This window comes from Acipenser ruthenus, chromosome 48 (genome assembly GCF_902713425.1).
Source record: "Acipenser ruthenus chromosome 48, fAciRut3.2 maternal haplotype, whole genome shotgun sequence".
Classification (NCBI taxonomy): domain Eukaryota; kingdom Metazoa; phylum Chordata; class Actinopteri; order Acipenseriformes; family Acipenseridae; genus Acipenser; species Acipenser ruthenus.
In genome coordinates, this window is record NC_081236.1 from 1,229,199 (window position 1) to 1,244,435 (window position 15,237).

Below are 15,237 nucleotides of genomic sequence, written 5' to 3' on the forward strand. Positions count from 1 at the left end.
TGATTCTAAATTAACCATCTTAAAATATGTGCAATATAACCCCAGAGGACGTTGAAATCGAAATCTTTAATAGGGATTAGGGACAGTGATAAATCGCATTGCCTATACAAGGTTTACATGGGATCTCCCGTAAAAGTATGCAAGTTTTGACCAGCAGCCACAGTATTGACAGAACGGTACCCCGTCATTACCCACGTGTACCGCTAGAGGGAGCCCGCCACAAGCAAACCTGGCTGCCACGGCAACGCAGTACACAGAGTAATCAAATAACTGCACATGCCATCATTACATGCAACATTAACTTCCTGTAGAAATACATACACACAGATACCACCTATAATTGCACTCCTTTAAGTTATATATATATATATATACACACATACATACACACACACATACACATGGATGAAGGCTATATTTGCATCCATTATCACTATTTGACGTCATCCTGTGACGTCAAAAAGTGATAATTCTTCAAGATGAAAATATTCTTGAACTTTGACTCATTCGACTCCTCAAGATCATCGCTTTCAATTCAAAACACAACATGTCTCGTTTTCAATCACTCGACAAACACCCACAGCACAGGAATGTTCATTAATGATCAACAAAATGAGGAAAAAAAAAATGATGTAAAGCTGGTCCATTCGTATCTCAGAGAAACCGGAGAGGAAAGGGAAATTAAAACAAGGTAAAGGTGATTATCAAAATAAAGCTGAAGCTCTAACGGATAAAACGACACAGAACATCTGCACAGCACTGAAACGCGACGTTTAAATATATATATATATATATATATATATATATATATATATATATATATATATATATATATATATATATATATATATAAGACGCGCATAACACGTGTTATTATTACCTTTCATATATAAACCTACATAGCAATTCAGGCAGCATGATCTCAGTTATTACGAATATATCACACAGACGACCTGGCCACTGAAATATTTTTAGACGACAGAAAGTTTGCAGTCTGTGTTTCTTTTGGTTTTTGATGCATGCGGTTTTTCACGCTCTGTCTCTCGAAACCGGATTCCGGGGCGGGGCGTGAGCAGCGCCGCGGCCGCCCCTGCAGCGCTCTCGACCGGCAGGCGTGTTCAGCGAGCGATCCCCCGACCCGGAGCCGAGCAGAAACACACCCGAGAAAAACAGCAAGGAAATCAGCAGGGTTAACGGGGGAGAGGAAGGACGAGTACCTGCAACACACACACACAGACCACGACACCTGTGATTAGTATTATTATTATTAAGATTTTATCAAATGAAGTTTTCGGACTCCTCGAGAAGAATTTGTATTTTTTAAATCATTCGTGTTTTTTAGTTCAAGTCTAAGATTAATACCCACGGAACGGGAGTCCGACGGAACAAGGTATGACGCGTTTTTTTAAAAGAAAAAATATTTATTTAATTTTAAATACTTTTTCAGTAGCACAGTACAGCCGGACCGGTGTTTCCTGGTAGTACTTAGCGCTGGTTATATCTCAATGCGGATTTAAGTTTTGTACATTTATTTATTTTCTGACGGGAAATACTTAGAAAAACAATAATAATAAATGTTATTTATTTATTTATTTATACTTCTGTTTCCAGGGGAGTCGCTGTGGGTTTCGCGTTCAGTTGCACACCTGATTGATGATCACTCTTACCTGATTCATCACCGCCGCTGGGGATTTCAGTTTTCTTTTCCTTTCATAATATTTATTAACCTTTGGAAGTATGACGGTGAAACTGGATTTTGAAGAATGCTTAAAAGACTCCCCACGTTTCAGGTAAAACAACATTTTAAGTCAAACCTAAAAGTTGTCTCAGTGCCTGTACAATTTCAAATGCAGTATTTATAATGATGCGTAATGTTAAGCGTGTTACTGTAATCTCGAGTGGAGTTCTCTTTCCTATACTGCTAGAGCGCTCTGCAGTGTGGAGAGTGGAGTTCTCTTTCCTATACTGCTAGAGCGCTCTGCAGTGTGGAGAGTGGAGTTCTCTTTCCTATACTGCTCGAGCGCTCTGCAGTGTGGAGAGTGGAGTTCTCTTTCCTATACTGCTAGAGCGCTCTGCAGTGTGGAGAGTGGAGTTCTCTTTCCTATACTGCTAGAGCGCTCTGCAGTATGGAGAGTGGAGTTCTCTTTCCTATACTGCTAGAGCGCTCTGCAGTGTGGAGATTGGAGTTCTCTTTCTTGTACTGCTAGAGCGCTCTGCAGTGTGGAGAGTGGAGTTCTCTTTCCTATACTGCTAGAGTGCTCTGCAGTGTGGAGAGTGGAGTTCTCTTTCCTATACTGCTAGAGCGCTCTGCAGTGTGGAGAGTGGAGTTCTCTTTCCTGTACTGCTAGAGCGCTCTGCAGTGTGGAGAGTGGAGTTCTCTTTCCTATACTGCTAGAGCGCTCTGCAGTGTGGAGAGTGGAGTTCTCTTTCCTATACTGCTAGAGCGCTCTGCAGTGTGGAGAGTGGAGTTCTCTTTCCTATACTGCTAGAGCGCTCTGCAGTGTGGAGAGTGGAGTTCTCTTTCTTGTACTGCTAGAGCGCTCTGCAGTGTGGAGAGTGGAGTTCTCTTTCCTGTACTGCTAGAGCGCTCTGCAGTGTGGAGAGTGGAGTTCTCTTTCCTATACTGCTAGAGCGCTCTGCAGTGTGGAGAGTGGAGTTCTCTTTCCTGTACTGCTAGAGCGCTCTGCAGCGTGGAGAGTGGAGTTCTCTTTCCTATACTGCTAGAGCGCTCTGCAGTGTGGAGAGTGGAGTTCTCTTTCCTGTACTGCTAGAGCACTCTGCAGTGTGGAGAGTGGAGTTCTCTTTCCTATACTGCTAGAGCGCTCTGCAGTGTGGAGAGTGGAGTTCTCTTTCCTGTACTGCTGGAGCGCTCTGCAGTGTGGAGAGTGGAGTTCTCTTTCCTATACTGCTAGAGCGCTCTGCAGTGTGGAGAGTGGAGTTCTCTTTCCTATACTGCTAGAGCGCTCTGCAGTGTGGAGAGTGGAGTTCTCTTTACTACACTGCTAGAGCGCTCTGCAGTGTGGAGAGTGGAGTTCTCTTTCCTATACTGCTAGAGCGCTCTGCAGTGTGGAGAGTGGAGTTCTCTTTCCTATACTGCTAGAGCGCTCTGCAGTGTGGAGAGTGGAGTTCTCTTTCCTATACTGCTAGAGCGCTCTGCAGTGTGGAGAGTGGAGTTCTCTTTCCTATACTGCTAGAGCGCTCTGCAGTGTGGAGAGTGGAGTTCTCTTTCCTGTACTGCTAGAGCGCTCTGCAGTGTGGAGAGTGGAGTTCTCTTTCCTATACTGCTAGAGCGCTCTGCAGTGTGGAGAGTGGAGTTCTCTTTCCTGTACTGCTGGAGCGCTCTGCAGTGTGGAGAGTGGAGTTCTCTTTCCTATACTGCTAGAGCGCTCTGCAGTGTGGAGAGTGGAGTTCTCTTTCCTATACTGCTAGAGCGCTCTGCAGTGTGGAGAGTGGAGTTCTCTTTCCTATACTGCTAGAGCGCTCTGCAGTGTGGAGAGTGGAGTTCTCTTTCCTGTACTGCTGGAGCGCTCTGCAGTGTGGAGAGTGGAGTTCTCTTTCCTATACTGCTAGAGCGCTCTGCAGTGTGGAGAGTGGAGTTCTCTCTCCTATACTGCTAGAGCGCTCTGCAGTGTGTCTTGATCCTTCCACCTTAAAACCTAAACGTGTTTGCCCTTGGCATTCTTCCTGCAGCTACAGAAGTAACATTTACCTCATAAATAAATCACCAGCCTGTCAGTGTAGGAATGCTGGGAAATTCTCACCACATGAACACAGACTGCGGACAGTTTGGTCGTGTTTTCCTTCTAGTTTTCTTTCTGTCTTTCCTTGTGATTTCTCTTTCTCTCTTTCTCATTTCTGTCTCTGTCTCTCTCTCTCTCTCTCTCTCTGTCTCTCTTTCTCTCTCTGTCTGTGTCTCTCTCTCTCTCTCTCTCTCTCTCTCTGTCTCTCTCTCTCTCTCTCTCTCTCTCTCTCTCTCTCTCTCTCTCAGCAGTGTTTCCTGCCTGGGTTGTGAGAGACACTGTGATGATCACACTTCCTGATAGCATTGATATTTCCAGTGCCCTGTAAAGACATGTACAACACGAGGGAGTGTCTCATGATGCATGACATCAGCGTCGAGATGCACTCGATGATCCCGAGGACTCCTGAAGCTGTCTGTCCTGACTCTCTGTCCTGACTCTCCGTCCTGACTCTCCGTCCTGACTCTCCGTCCTGACTCTCTGTCCTGACTCTCTGTCCTGACTCTCCGTCCTGACTCTCTGTCCTGACTCTCCGTCCTGACTCTGTCCTGACTCTCTGTCCTGACTCTCTGTCCTGACTCTCCGTCCTGACTCTCTGTCCTGACTCTCCGTCCTGACTCTCCGTCCTGACTCTCTGTCCTGACTCACTGTCCTGACTCACTGTCCTGACTCTCCGTCCTGACTCTCTGTCCTGACTCACTGTCCTGACTCTCCGTCCTGACTCTCTGTCCTGACTCTCTGTCCTGACTCTCTGTCTGCTCCATATCTTTCTGTGCAGGGCTGCCCAATCAGTAGTTCTAACTCAAACGTTTAGCATTACCTTTATACTAAAATCACAGAGAGGTCTGGTAAAGCATAGGGAAGCATTGTAAAGCACAGAGAGGTCTGGTAAAGCATAGGGAAGCATTGTAAAGCACAGAGAGGTATGGTAAAGCATAGGGAAGCATTGTAAAGCACAGAGAGGTCTGGTAAAGCATAGGGAAGCATTGTAAAGCACAGAGAGGTATGGTAAAGCATAGGGAAGCATTGTAAAGCACAGAGAGGTCTGGTAAAGCATAGGGAAGCATTGTAAAGCACAGAGAGGTGTGGTAAAGCATAGGGAAGCATTGTAAAGCACAGAGAGGTCTGGTAAAGCATAGGGAAGCATTGTAAAGCACAGAGAGGTCTGGTAAAGCATAGGGAAGCATTGTAAAGCACAGAGAGGTGTGGTAAAGCATAGGGAAGCATTGTAAAGCACAGAGAGGTCTGGTAAAGCATAGGGAAGCATTGTAAAGCACAGAGAGGTCTGGTAAAGCATAGGGAAGCATTGTAAAGCACAGAGAGGTCTGGTAAAGCATAGGGAAGCATTGTAAAGCACAGAGAGAGAGAGAGAGAGAGAGAGAGAGAGAGAGAGAGAAATGGTCTACCACAGCCTGCTACTTATTAACGGCCTGTTACAACCTCCCGTTGCTAGGCAACCTGAGGCAAGCTAACAGGAAATCAGCAGTACCGATGCAGTGGAGTGATAAAGACAGGAAGTGAGGGTTACCGCAGCAACAGGAGCCCTTAAAAAGATGTCAAGCCAGTTTTTTTTTTTTTTTCCTTTCATATTCAAATCGACTAGGAACCAGCTTAAAAACAAAACAAAACAACAATAGCAAAGAAGAAGCTGATTTTAAATATGAAAAGCTCTCTTGAGCGCACGTTGGAATGCGAAATGTTGCTGCTGGTTTGTCGTCTGTGGAAGCAGCTCTGTCAAAACTGACAGGAAGCGCGTTTTAACCACAGTGTGGAAATAGTGCTGCTGGATCTGCTCAGCCAATCAGAGCTCGCTTTGAATGACAGCAGCAGCCATTGGGTTCAGACAGCAAGCTCTTTGTTTGAGTATTGGGGCTGTCCATTTCAAATTTTTTTTTTTTTTTTAAGGCCCTCATGGAAAACCTATACGTATGAATAATTTCTTCTACAGCTCTGGCCAAAAGTTTTGCATCGCCCTCTAGAATGAAGTCATGCTTCATAAAGTCGAATGAAACCTGCTGAATAACATATTGAATTACACACCGCTTTGTAGTTCCCACATAACGAAAAACCAACTAGAAAAAATGTGGCATTTCGAAATCTAACATGAAATGCTACTGTACTGCTGTTATGGTTTCCGGTAGGCACTTGAGATATGATTTTGTAGTTTCTTTGGTTACGTGATGTGAGAGAAAATATCAAAATTATGTTCATTTAGTTGTGTTTTTTTTTATTTAAGTGATGTCTCAATCCTAAAATTCTAGGTGATGCAAAACTTTTTTGAATTTTGAATATGCATCAAAGTTTGTTAACAATGTAGGAATATAAGGTGTGTGTTTCATTTTTTTTTTTTTTATTATTTTGACCACTTTTTAAAACTTTTAAATTGCATTCCCTGCCTCAAGATGGCTTCCCATGTACCCGCATGGACCGCTCAGAACTACATTTCCCATCATCCTCCTGCTCACTGGTAAATCTGTTACATGTGTGAACAGGAGGGTGATGGGAAATGTGCATTGTAAAGCACAGAGAGGTCTGGTAAAGCATAGGGAAGCACTGTAAAGCACAGAGAGGTGTGGTAAAGCATAGGGAAGCATTGTAAAGCACAGAGAGGTCTGGTAAAGCATAGGGAAGCATTGTAAAGCACAGAGAGGTATGGTAAAGCATAGGGAAGCACTGTAAAGCACAGAGAGGTGTGGTAAAGCATAGGGAAGCATTGTAAAGCACAGAGAGGTCTGGTAAAGCATAGGGAAGCTTTGTAAAGCACAGAGAGGTCTGGTAAAGCATAGGGGAGCATTGTAAAACACAGAGAGGTCTGGTAAAGCATAGGGAAGCATTGTAAAGCACAGAGAGGTGTGGTAAAGCATAGGGAAGCATTGTAAAGCACAGAGAGGTGTGGTAAAGCATAGGGAAGCATTGTAAAGCACAGAGAGGTGTGGTAAAGCATAGGGAAGCATTGTAAAGCACAGAGAGGTGTGGTAAAGCATATTAAAAAACAAACCCTGGTAAACTATGGTAAATGCATTGAAAAAGCATGGGGAGGGGAATCTGCGAAATGACTGTAAGGGAATATCAAAACTATTTGGGACCCGGGTGGGATAAAGGGTTCATGTCATGGAATTGGAACAGTGAGGAACGAGGCTTGGAAACGCATGTTGAACACAGTGTGTGTCTCTCTCACAGCGCAGCGTGTGAGGTCAGGGAAGTGATGCTGATGCATGTTAGATTGACAGGGAGCTCCGTGTACTTCTTAAAGAAATGTAGAGCAGGTTCAAACTTTGCCCTTCTGTTTCCACGTCTTCAGGGCAGCCATCGAGACGGTGGAAAGCGATGTAACGGAACTGGAGGCCAAATTGGACAAGGTGAGAAACAACGCTGATCCTTTTTTTTATGGTTTCCTTGAATATTTAATGACGCAGCCACTCGTTCGTAGTGGTTCTGATGCTCCGGTATTGTCATTATATGGCTGGTTTGGAGCTGCTCTGAGCTTGTCTGGAGAAACGTAAGAAACCGTACAGCCTTCCACGTTCCATTTCAAATCATGATCATGTGACAGTGTGACCTTTCAACCCTCCTACTCCCTGTGTCTGTGTGTGTGTGCGTCTGTGTCTGTATGTCTGTGTGTGCGTGTCTCTGTGTGTGTGTGCGTGTCTCTGTGTGTGTGCGTGCGTGTGTCTGTGTGTGTGTCTCTGTGTGTGTCTGTGTGTTTGTGTGCGTGTGTCTCTGTGCATGCTTGTGTGTTTGTGTGTCTGTGTGGGTGTGTCTGTGTGTGTGTGTGGTGCGTGTGTGTGTGTCTGTGTGTGTGCGTGTGTGTGTCTCTGCGTGTGTGTGTCTCTGTGTGCGTGCGTGCGTGTCTCTGCGTGTGTGTGTCTCTGCGTGTGTGTGTCTCTGTGTGCGTGCATGTGTGTGTCTCTGCGTGTGTGGGTGTGCGTGTGCGTGTGTGTGTCTCTGTGTGCGTGTGTGTCTCTAGCTTGTGAAGCAGTGCAACACCATGCTGGAGTCAGGACGTGTGTATTGCAGTAACAGCCGTCAGTTTGTGGCCGGGGTTCGAGAGCTCGGCCAGTACTCCAGAGGGGACGACATGATGAGGGTGAGATCCTGCACCTGTCATTATTATTATTATTATTATTATTATTATTATTATTATTATTATTATTATTATTAGTTTATTTGGCAGACGCCTTTACCAGTACAAGCTTACAGTGCAAAAACAATATTTAAATACATTGGAGTTTACAGTCAGTGCAAATAATAATATGAACTAGGATGTGAGGTAGGATGCAGCAGAGTGGTATGTTAACCCCGTTCCATACCTTCCACACTCTCCTGTCCTAACTCTCAAAGAACTGTTGCTTTTACTTTACAGGAATGTTTGGAGAAGTTTTCCAGCAAGCTGAATGTGATGATTGAAGCCCAGGGGGTGAGTAGGGCTGTGAAGGGAGGCACGTTATGCTAAGATTATACAGTGCTGTAGTTCAGGGGTCTCCAAGTTACTTAATTGCACCAATTATTGGCTTAATTAGTCAACAGATGTTCCAGATCTTTACCCATTGGGCAGAAATGGAAGCTGATTAGAGTTTACAACAGAAGATAGGAAACACAGGGAGTTATAAATGCAGGGATGGGAATAAGACTCCTATTGCACAGCAGTGTCACCCATTCCAGCTTGATCAGCCCCAGTGTGTCTAGGAAACAAGCTCTTGTGTGTCTTATTATTAAACTCCTAGTAAAACCAGGAATGGATCACACTGCTGTGCAACGGGAGTCTTATTTGCATCCCTGGATTCTCTTCTCGTTTCCACATTTCTTTCTTCTGCTCCGTGTTGAAAGTCTGTTGATCGCACCGTGAGGTTTATGTTTCCTGATCCCTTTTGATTTTCAGGAGCTCATTGAAACGACTCAGAAGTCAGTCAAACAGCAAATCCAGAATTTTGTAAAAGAGTGAGTATTTCAAATCTGTTTCTTAAAAAAAAAAGCAGTTCTAGCTAACTAAATCTTCTGGCCGGCCGGTTCTAGTCCTGTCTCCTGAATGGAGATCTCTGAGTTTCTTTCGTCTGTGTTCTCAGGGATGTGAAGAGGTTCAAAGACACCAAGAAGGAGTTTGATAAGAGCAGCGAGAGTCTGGAGAACTCTCTGATCCGCAATGCACAGGCGCCGCGCAACAAACAGCACGAGGTGGACGAGGCCAGCACCGCCCTGCTCACTGCCAGGAGGGCCTTCCGCAACGAGGCGCTGGACTACGTACTGCAGGTGAGCAGCACAGCGCCACCAAGGGCCCGGAAGACTGCGTTGCATTAGTGCTTCGCCACTGTTTTGGCTGCGATTTCTTTAAAATATTTTTTAAACGTTTTGTGTGAACTCTACAGAGTTTGAAAAGTTGCCCTGCCATAACTGAAAAAAAAAGTATGCAAGTATTATAAAATAGAAATAGGAATATGGTACAATTGTGAAGGCTGTGACTGAATGCTAGTCACTGCAGTATAATGGTCTCCATATAAGCTCATGTAAACCCTTTGCTGTGCTTTTATTACGAGAAACTTTTATAAGGGTTAGTTTATCATGGTTTGTTTTTTAATATAATTTTTTACCAGACCTCTCTGTGCTTTACAATGCTTCCCTATGCTTTACCACACCTCTCTGTGCTTTACAATGCTTCCCTGTGCTTTACCAGACCTCTCTGTGCTTTACAATGCTTCCCTATGCTTTACCACACCTCTCTGTGCTTTACAATGCTTCCCTATGCTTTACCAGACCTCTCTGTGCTTTACAATGCTTCCCTATGCTTTACCACACCTCTCTGTGCTTTACAATGCTTCCCTATGCTTTACCACACCTCTCTGTGCTTTACAATGCTTCCCTATGCTTTACCAGACCTCTCTGTGCTTTACAATGCTTCCCTATGCTTTACCAGACCTCTCTGTGCTTTACAATGCCTCCCTATGCTTTACCACACCTCTCTGTGCTTTACAATGCTTCCCTGTGCTTTACCACACCTCTCTGTGCTTTACAATGCTTCCCTGTGCTTTACCACACCTCTCTGTGCTTTACAATGCTTCCCTATGCTTTACCACACCTCTCTGTGCTTTACAATGCTTCCCTATGCTTTACCAGACCTCTCTGTGCTTTACAATGCTTCCCTATGCTTTACCACACCTCTCTGTGCTTTACAATGCTTCCCTGTGCTTTACCAGACCTCTCTGTGCTTCACAATGCTTCCCTATGCTTTACCATACCTCTCTGTGCTTTTACAATGCTTCCCTATGCTTTACCACACCTTTCTGTGCTTTACAATGCCTCCCTATGCTTTGCTTTCACTGTGCTTTATTACACTTTGCTATGCTATTATTATGGCTCATTTTTATAAGGGACAGAACATTAAACTGACTTGTAGTGCACCAAAACGAATGTATTGTTTTACAGAAATGTAAACTCTTGGATCTCTTGGTGTAAAATAGTATTTTATTGGTAAATAAACAGTTTTCATGTTTGTGTGTGTTTTTTTTTCTTTTCTAGATCACCGTTATTGAGTCAAAGAAAAAGACTGAAGTTTTATCAGCTGTGAGTAAATTCTTCAATGCATTTCGATAAACAAGCCCCTGTCAATAACCGACACACTGAAGCTAACACAATAATCCAATGACCCATGCTTCCATTCATTTTCATAGGTCTCAAATGTGTAGTTTTGAAAGACACACGTGTTTTAGTAAACATAACATTAGAATACTGACTTATGAGACACGGCCGTTTGGCCAACGTCAGCTCCTCGTAGCTGATTGATCTTAAAACGTTGTCAGGTTTCTTTGTTTCCTTAGAAATGCATCATCTCTGCAGTGCATTGTGGGATTGTAGTCCTGTGCAGGGGTGTTCTCTCTGATTTAAAGTCGACAAAGAACTACACCTCCCAGTTTCCACAGCGACAGCTCGGGTTAGGTTTAAGGAAAGGTCACACTTGTGTGTAGAAACAGTTGCGTTTGTCAGTTTTGCTACATATTGTCATTGTCAGACATGGAAGATAACTGCCATTGAGTTGAACTGGATTGTAAAGGTGAGGGAAGGACAGCGATTTCTTGTTTTGTAATTGGCACACTAATAAATAGCTGTGTTTTGGGTTTATTTAATACCGTTTGGCCTAGCCTCTATAGGATACTTGGTGGTCCAGTGGTTAGAGAAAGGGGCTTGATATCAGAAGGTTCTGGGTTCAATCCCAGCTCAGCCACTGACTCACTATGTGTGACCCTGAGCAAGTCACTGAACCTCCTTGTGCTCTGTCCTTCGGATGAGACGTCAAACAAACGAGCTCCTATTGGAAGTGACTCTGCAGCAGCAGCAGCAGCAGTTGTTGATGATGCAGAGTTCACCCCCCTAGTCTCTCTTAAGTCGCTTTGTATAAAAGTGTCTGCTAAATGACTCATTCATAATAATAATAATATTGATAATCCTGTAGCAGGTTTTCAGTGTAATGAGATCCTGTCTCTTGCAGATGTTGTCTCTGGTGGAGGCTCAGGCCACGTTCTTCGCTCAAGGGTACGATTCCTTCAGAGAGCTGGAGGAGTACAGGAAAGATCTGGCAGGGCAGGTAAGACTTCGCATTGCAAAGTCAGCTCAGCGTTTTTCCAGCTGCAGTCACAGGGATGCCTCTGAGTTCACGTTCGGTACGCAGCTGCATTCTATGAGTTTCTAAGTTCCTTTCCTTGGGGTTCCAAGTAAAAAATGAACCCTTTCGCTCCTTTAACGTTGTAAAGTTAGGGGCTCCTGAATGGTGCATCCTGTAAAGGCTCTCCGCGTGGAGTGCAGGATGCGCCTGGAGATCGCGGGTTCGAATCCAGGCATTTGCCAACCGTGACCGGGGGTTCCTAGGGGCGGCGCACAACTGGCCGAGTGCCGTCCGGGTAGGGAGGGCTCAGGTCGGCAGGGGAATCCACGGATCACCGCTCACCAGCGACCCCTGTGGCTGACAGGGCGCCTGCAGGTCTTCAGTGGAGCCATTCAGATCTGTGTTGTCCTCCGATGGCTTGTGCAAAAGGATTTTCATATTAAGTGCATTGCAGCTATGCATCATCCCATTGCGGTGACGTGCAAGCGCACGTGTGTTTACTGTGTAACTGCTATCTAAACACACAGTAATCTGAGACACACAAAGTGTTATCTTAGATTCAGTGCCTCTGTTTATTAGCGGAGACTGCAGCAGGATAGCTGGCCTATTCCCAAAGGGGTCAGAGTTATTCAAAATGGTTTAGGTCAGTGAAGAAATCTAGATGTGTGATAATCGCTGGCAACCACATGGGAAGCTGACTTGTGCAATGCCACAGGAACTGGAGATGAAAACCCAAACGCATACGTGGAAAGAGTGTTGCATTGTTGTTTAGGTTTATTTTTACAAAAATAAATCTGGAGTCCATTCGAATTGTAATTGTGTAATTTGTAATTTCAATTACAATTGTAATTGTGTAATTTGTAATTGAATTTCAATTACAATGCAGTCGGGTAATTTTGTAATTCATTTCGGTTACAATGCAATTGCAGCGGAACCTCTTGCCCGCCTGCGTAATTGTAATTACACCATGTAATTGATCAATTACAGTTCAGTTAATCATTCATTTGTCGCTTGATCATTACTGGGTTTTATAGCACGTTTCTGTGTTTGTAGCTGGGGTCATTGCTGGGTTATTCAAGATAAATAGGTCAAGTAAACATGTTCATGTGGAGAGTAGTTAATTGACCCAGGTCTGGCTGGTACCCCATCACCCGTTAAAGACATCAGAGAAACTCTCTTCTGTACACTAGACTGGCTGTGATAGAAACTCTCTTCTCTACACTAGACTGGCTGTGATAGAAACTCTCTTCTCTGCACTAGACTGGCTGTGATAGAAACTCTTCTCTATACTAGACTGGCTGTGATAGAATAGAAACTCTTTTCTCTACACTAGACTGGCTGTGATAGAAACTCTCTTCTCTACACTAGACTGGCTATGATAGAAACTCTCTTCTCTACACTAGACTGGCTGTGATAGAAACTCTCTTCTCTCACACATGTTGTGCTTGGGGTCTGATTTGGCTCCCTCAGCAGTGTCTGTGCTGCAGACAGGAAGGGTTGCTCTGTGCTTGCAGTCCTCAGCTCAGCCACTTCCTCTCCAGCAGCTGCCTTGCTCTTGTGAAAGCGACCTGGCAGGTCACGTCGGTCTCTCGCTTCCGAAGCCTGTTGTCAAGGGGGCAGTGTTGTGTGATGAACTGCGGTTGAGGACTCTGCCCCCTGTTGGCGAGATGAGGTTAGACGCTCTGCAGCCCCCAGTGTCATCGATGCAGTAGTTTTGATGTGAATTCTGCAGCACAACGGGACATATTTGTCGTGTCAGTGCTGTGTTTCGTTTGCCAGGTTATTGAATTCCTGATAGACACCTGGTCCGGTTTGGCTGACTCCTTTGAAGTGATATTAAGAGATTCTGAACCTGATGCTCATCGGCAGCGCTCCAGATAAGGTTGTGGGTCACCGATTCATTTACTCTCCAGTTTAGACACTACACAACAACTTTCTCTTGAGGTCCGCAGTACAGTTTGTCAGGTCTGCTTTTCAGTATTTAGAACCATTTGCTGTTTAATATCCAGAGAACATGTTCCATTTTGAATGGGACAATGCTGTGTTTTTTTCTGCTTTTAATAAATGAATAGTGAAATATCTTAATACCTGTTTTTAGACCACGAAATGGCGTCAAAAATGAGCCCGGTTTTTTACCTGAGAAAAATGCCGCCCCTAACTAGGACTATAAGTTCAGGAGCTGGAGTTCTAGTCTCCTGCCAGGGATGCCTGCCGTTTGAAGCTAGGAGAAACCGATTGAACAATCTCATAGATTTGTAAAGTTAACTGCTATTAATCTGATTTAAAAGAAAACAAACGGTTCGTTCAATAATGGTGTTTTTAAAGCCACTTCTTTTTTCCTTGGGTTGAAAACACACAGTGCGGTCTCTCTGGCACAGCGATCGCTCGTCCTCCAAATGTCTGTTTTGTGTGAAAGTGAGACAGGAAGGTGAGCGCCTTCCTGTTTCCTGTTTGCCGAGTTGACCTTTGACCCTGACACACAGCGACATTCAGGTTATCTGTGTCTGTACAGCTTCCAGATTTCCGATGCGGACGACTGACTGCTTCGATTCAATTTAAAATAATGTCCGAGAGTCTCCTTAACTTATACCTACTCTGCCCCGGCCACTTTATTAGGACCAGACCCTAATATCGGGTCACCGTTGGCCCCCGATCACAGCCCTGACGTGACCCAGACTCCACAAGGCGCTGGAAGATCCATTCCCTCGTTAATATTGAGTGCAGAGAGGCAGGCAGAGGATCAGGATGACGAATCCTTCACACAGTCGGATTGAGATCGCTGTGGTGTCCGTGGAAGAAGTCTCTGTCGTGCTCCTCAATCCATTCTGGCTCAGTGGAGGGGGCGTTATTGAAAGCAGCCATCAGGGCTCAGCATTGTTGGCTGGACTGGATGCTTCAGTAAACTATTGGTTCAGCCTCCAGAGTCATCAAGGGCCCCCGGGGTATACCAGGATGCCCCCCTCCAGGGCCATGCCAAATCGGAGGGGGGGGGGGGACACACAGGTCCTAATAAAGTAGCCACCTCCACTGTTAAAGACTTCGACATTTGGGGAAGGATATTAGTGTTGCACAGGCTGCCACCCTTCACCTGTGGTGCACAGTGCGACGCTGAAATGCTTCCCCACCCCACTACGTCTTAGAAGGTTGGTTGCACATTTTAATAATGTAACTTTTCTTTCATCCCAGCTCCATCACCTGGTTCTCAACTCGGCGCGCGATAAGAGAGACATGGAGCAGCGACACGTCACGGTCAAGCAGAAGGTAGAACGGCCATTGCGATCCCAGTATAAACCCCCAGCCAGCAGAACCATCTGCACGCCATTTCCAGTTCCTTTTCAGAATCAGTTCCCAATTCGAGTTCCTTCGAAGGAATCGGGCTCGACATTTTAATAAAGACCTAGGAGTTTATGTTGACTCAGAAATGTCTTCATCTAGACAATGTGGGGAAGCTATAAAAAAAGGCCAACGAGATGCTCGGATATATTGTGAGAAGTGTTGAATTTAAATCAAGGGAAGTAATGTTAAAACTCTACAATGCATTAGTAAGACCTCACCTAGAATATTGTGTTCAGTTCTGGTCACCTCGTTACAAAAAGGATATTGCTGCTCTAAAAAGAGTGCAAAGAAGAGCGACCAGAATTATCCCGGGTTTAAAAGGCATGTCGTATGCAGACAGGCTAAAAGAATTGAATCTATTCAGTCTTGAACAAAGAAGACGATGATCTGATTCATTTCAAAATCCTAAAAGGTATTGACAGTGTCGACCCCAGGGGACTTTTTCAACCTGAAAAAAGAAACAAGGACCAGGGAAATGGGAGATTAGATAAAGGGGCATTCAGAACAGAAAATAGGAGGCACTTTTTTACACTTTTTACTAAGTGATCCATGTATATACAGTCTGAGGGA

At 44.7% G+C, this 15,237-nt stretch overlaps 1 protein-coding gene across 3 annotated transcripts in view; it reads left to right on the plus strand.

Moving 5' to 3' along the window:
* Positions 1–546: 546 nt before the first annotated feature.
* Positions 547–15,237, plus strand: part of LOC117404599 (arf-GAP with coiled-coil, ANK repeat and PH domain-containing protein 1) — a 34,811-nt gene continuing 20,120 nt past the window's right edge. The window contains exons 1-11 of one of the 3 annotated variants that reach the window (XM_059014450.1): positions 547–691; positions 1,343–1,390; positions 1,612–1,790; positions 7,042–7,099; positions 7,708–7,827; positions 8,104–8,157; positions 8,620–8,678; positions 8,804–8,987; positions 10,251–10,295; positions 11,218–11,313; positions 14,518–14,592. In XM_059014450.1, coding sequence (XP_058870433.1) covers positions 1,738–1,790; positions 7,042–7,099; positions 7,708–7,827; positions 8,104–8,157; positions 8,620–8,678; positions 8,804–8,987; positions 10,251–10,295; positions 11,218–11,313; positions 14,518–14,592 — 744 coding nt within the window. In that variant the 5' untranslated portion in view covers positions 547–691; positions 1,343–1,390; positions 1,612–1,737. Of the gene's footprint in view, positions 692–894; positions 1,391–1,611; positions 1,791–7,041; positions 7,100–7,707; positions 7,828–8,103; positions 8,158–8,619; positions 8,679–8,803; positions 8,988–10,250; positions 10,296–11,217; positions 11,314–14,517; positions 14,593–15,237 lie in introns of those variants that run through there. The other 2 variants (XM_059014451.1, XM_059014449.1) reach the window with 2 other exon arrangements.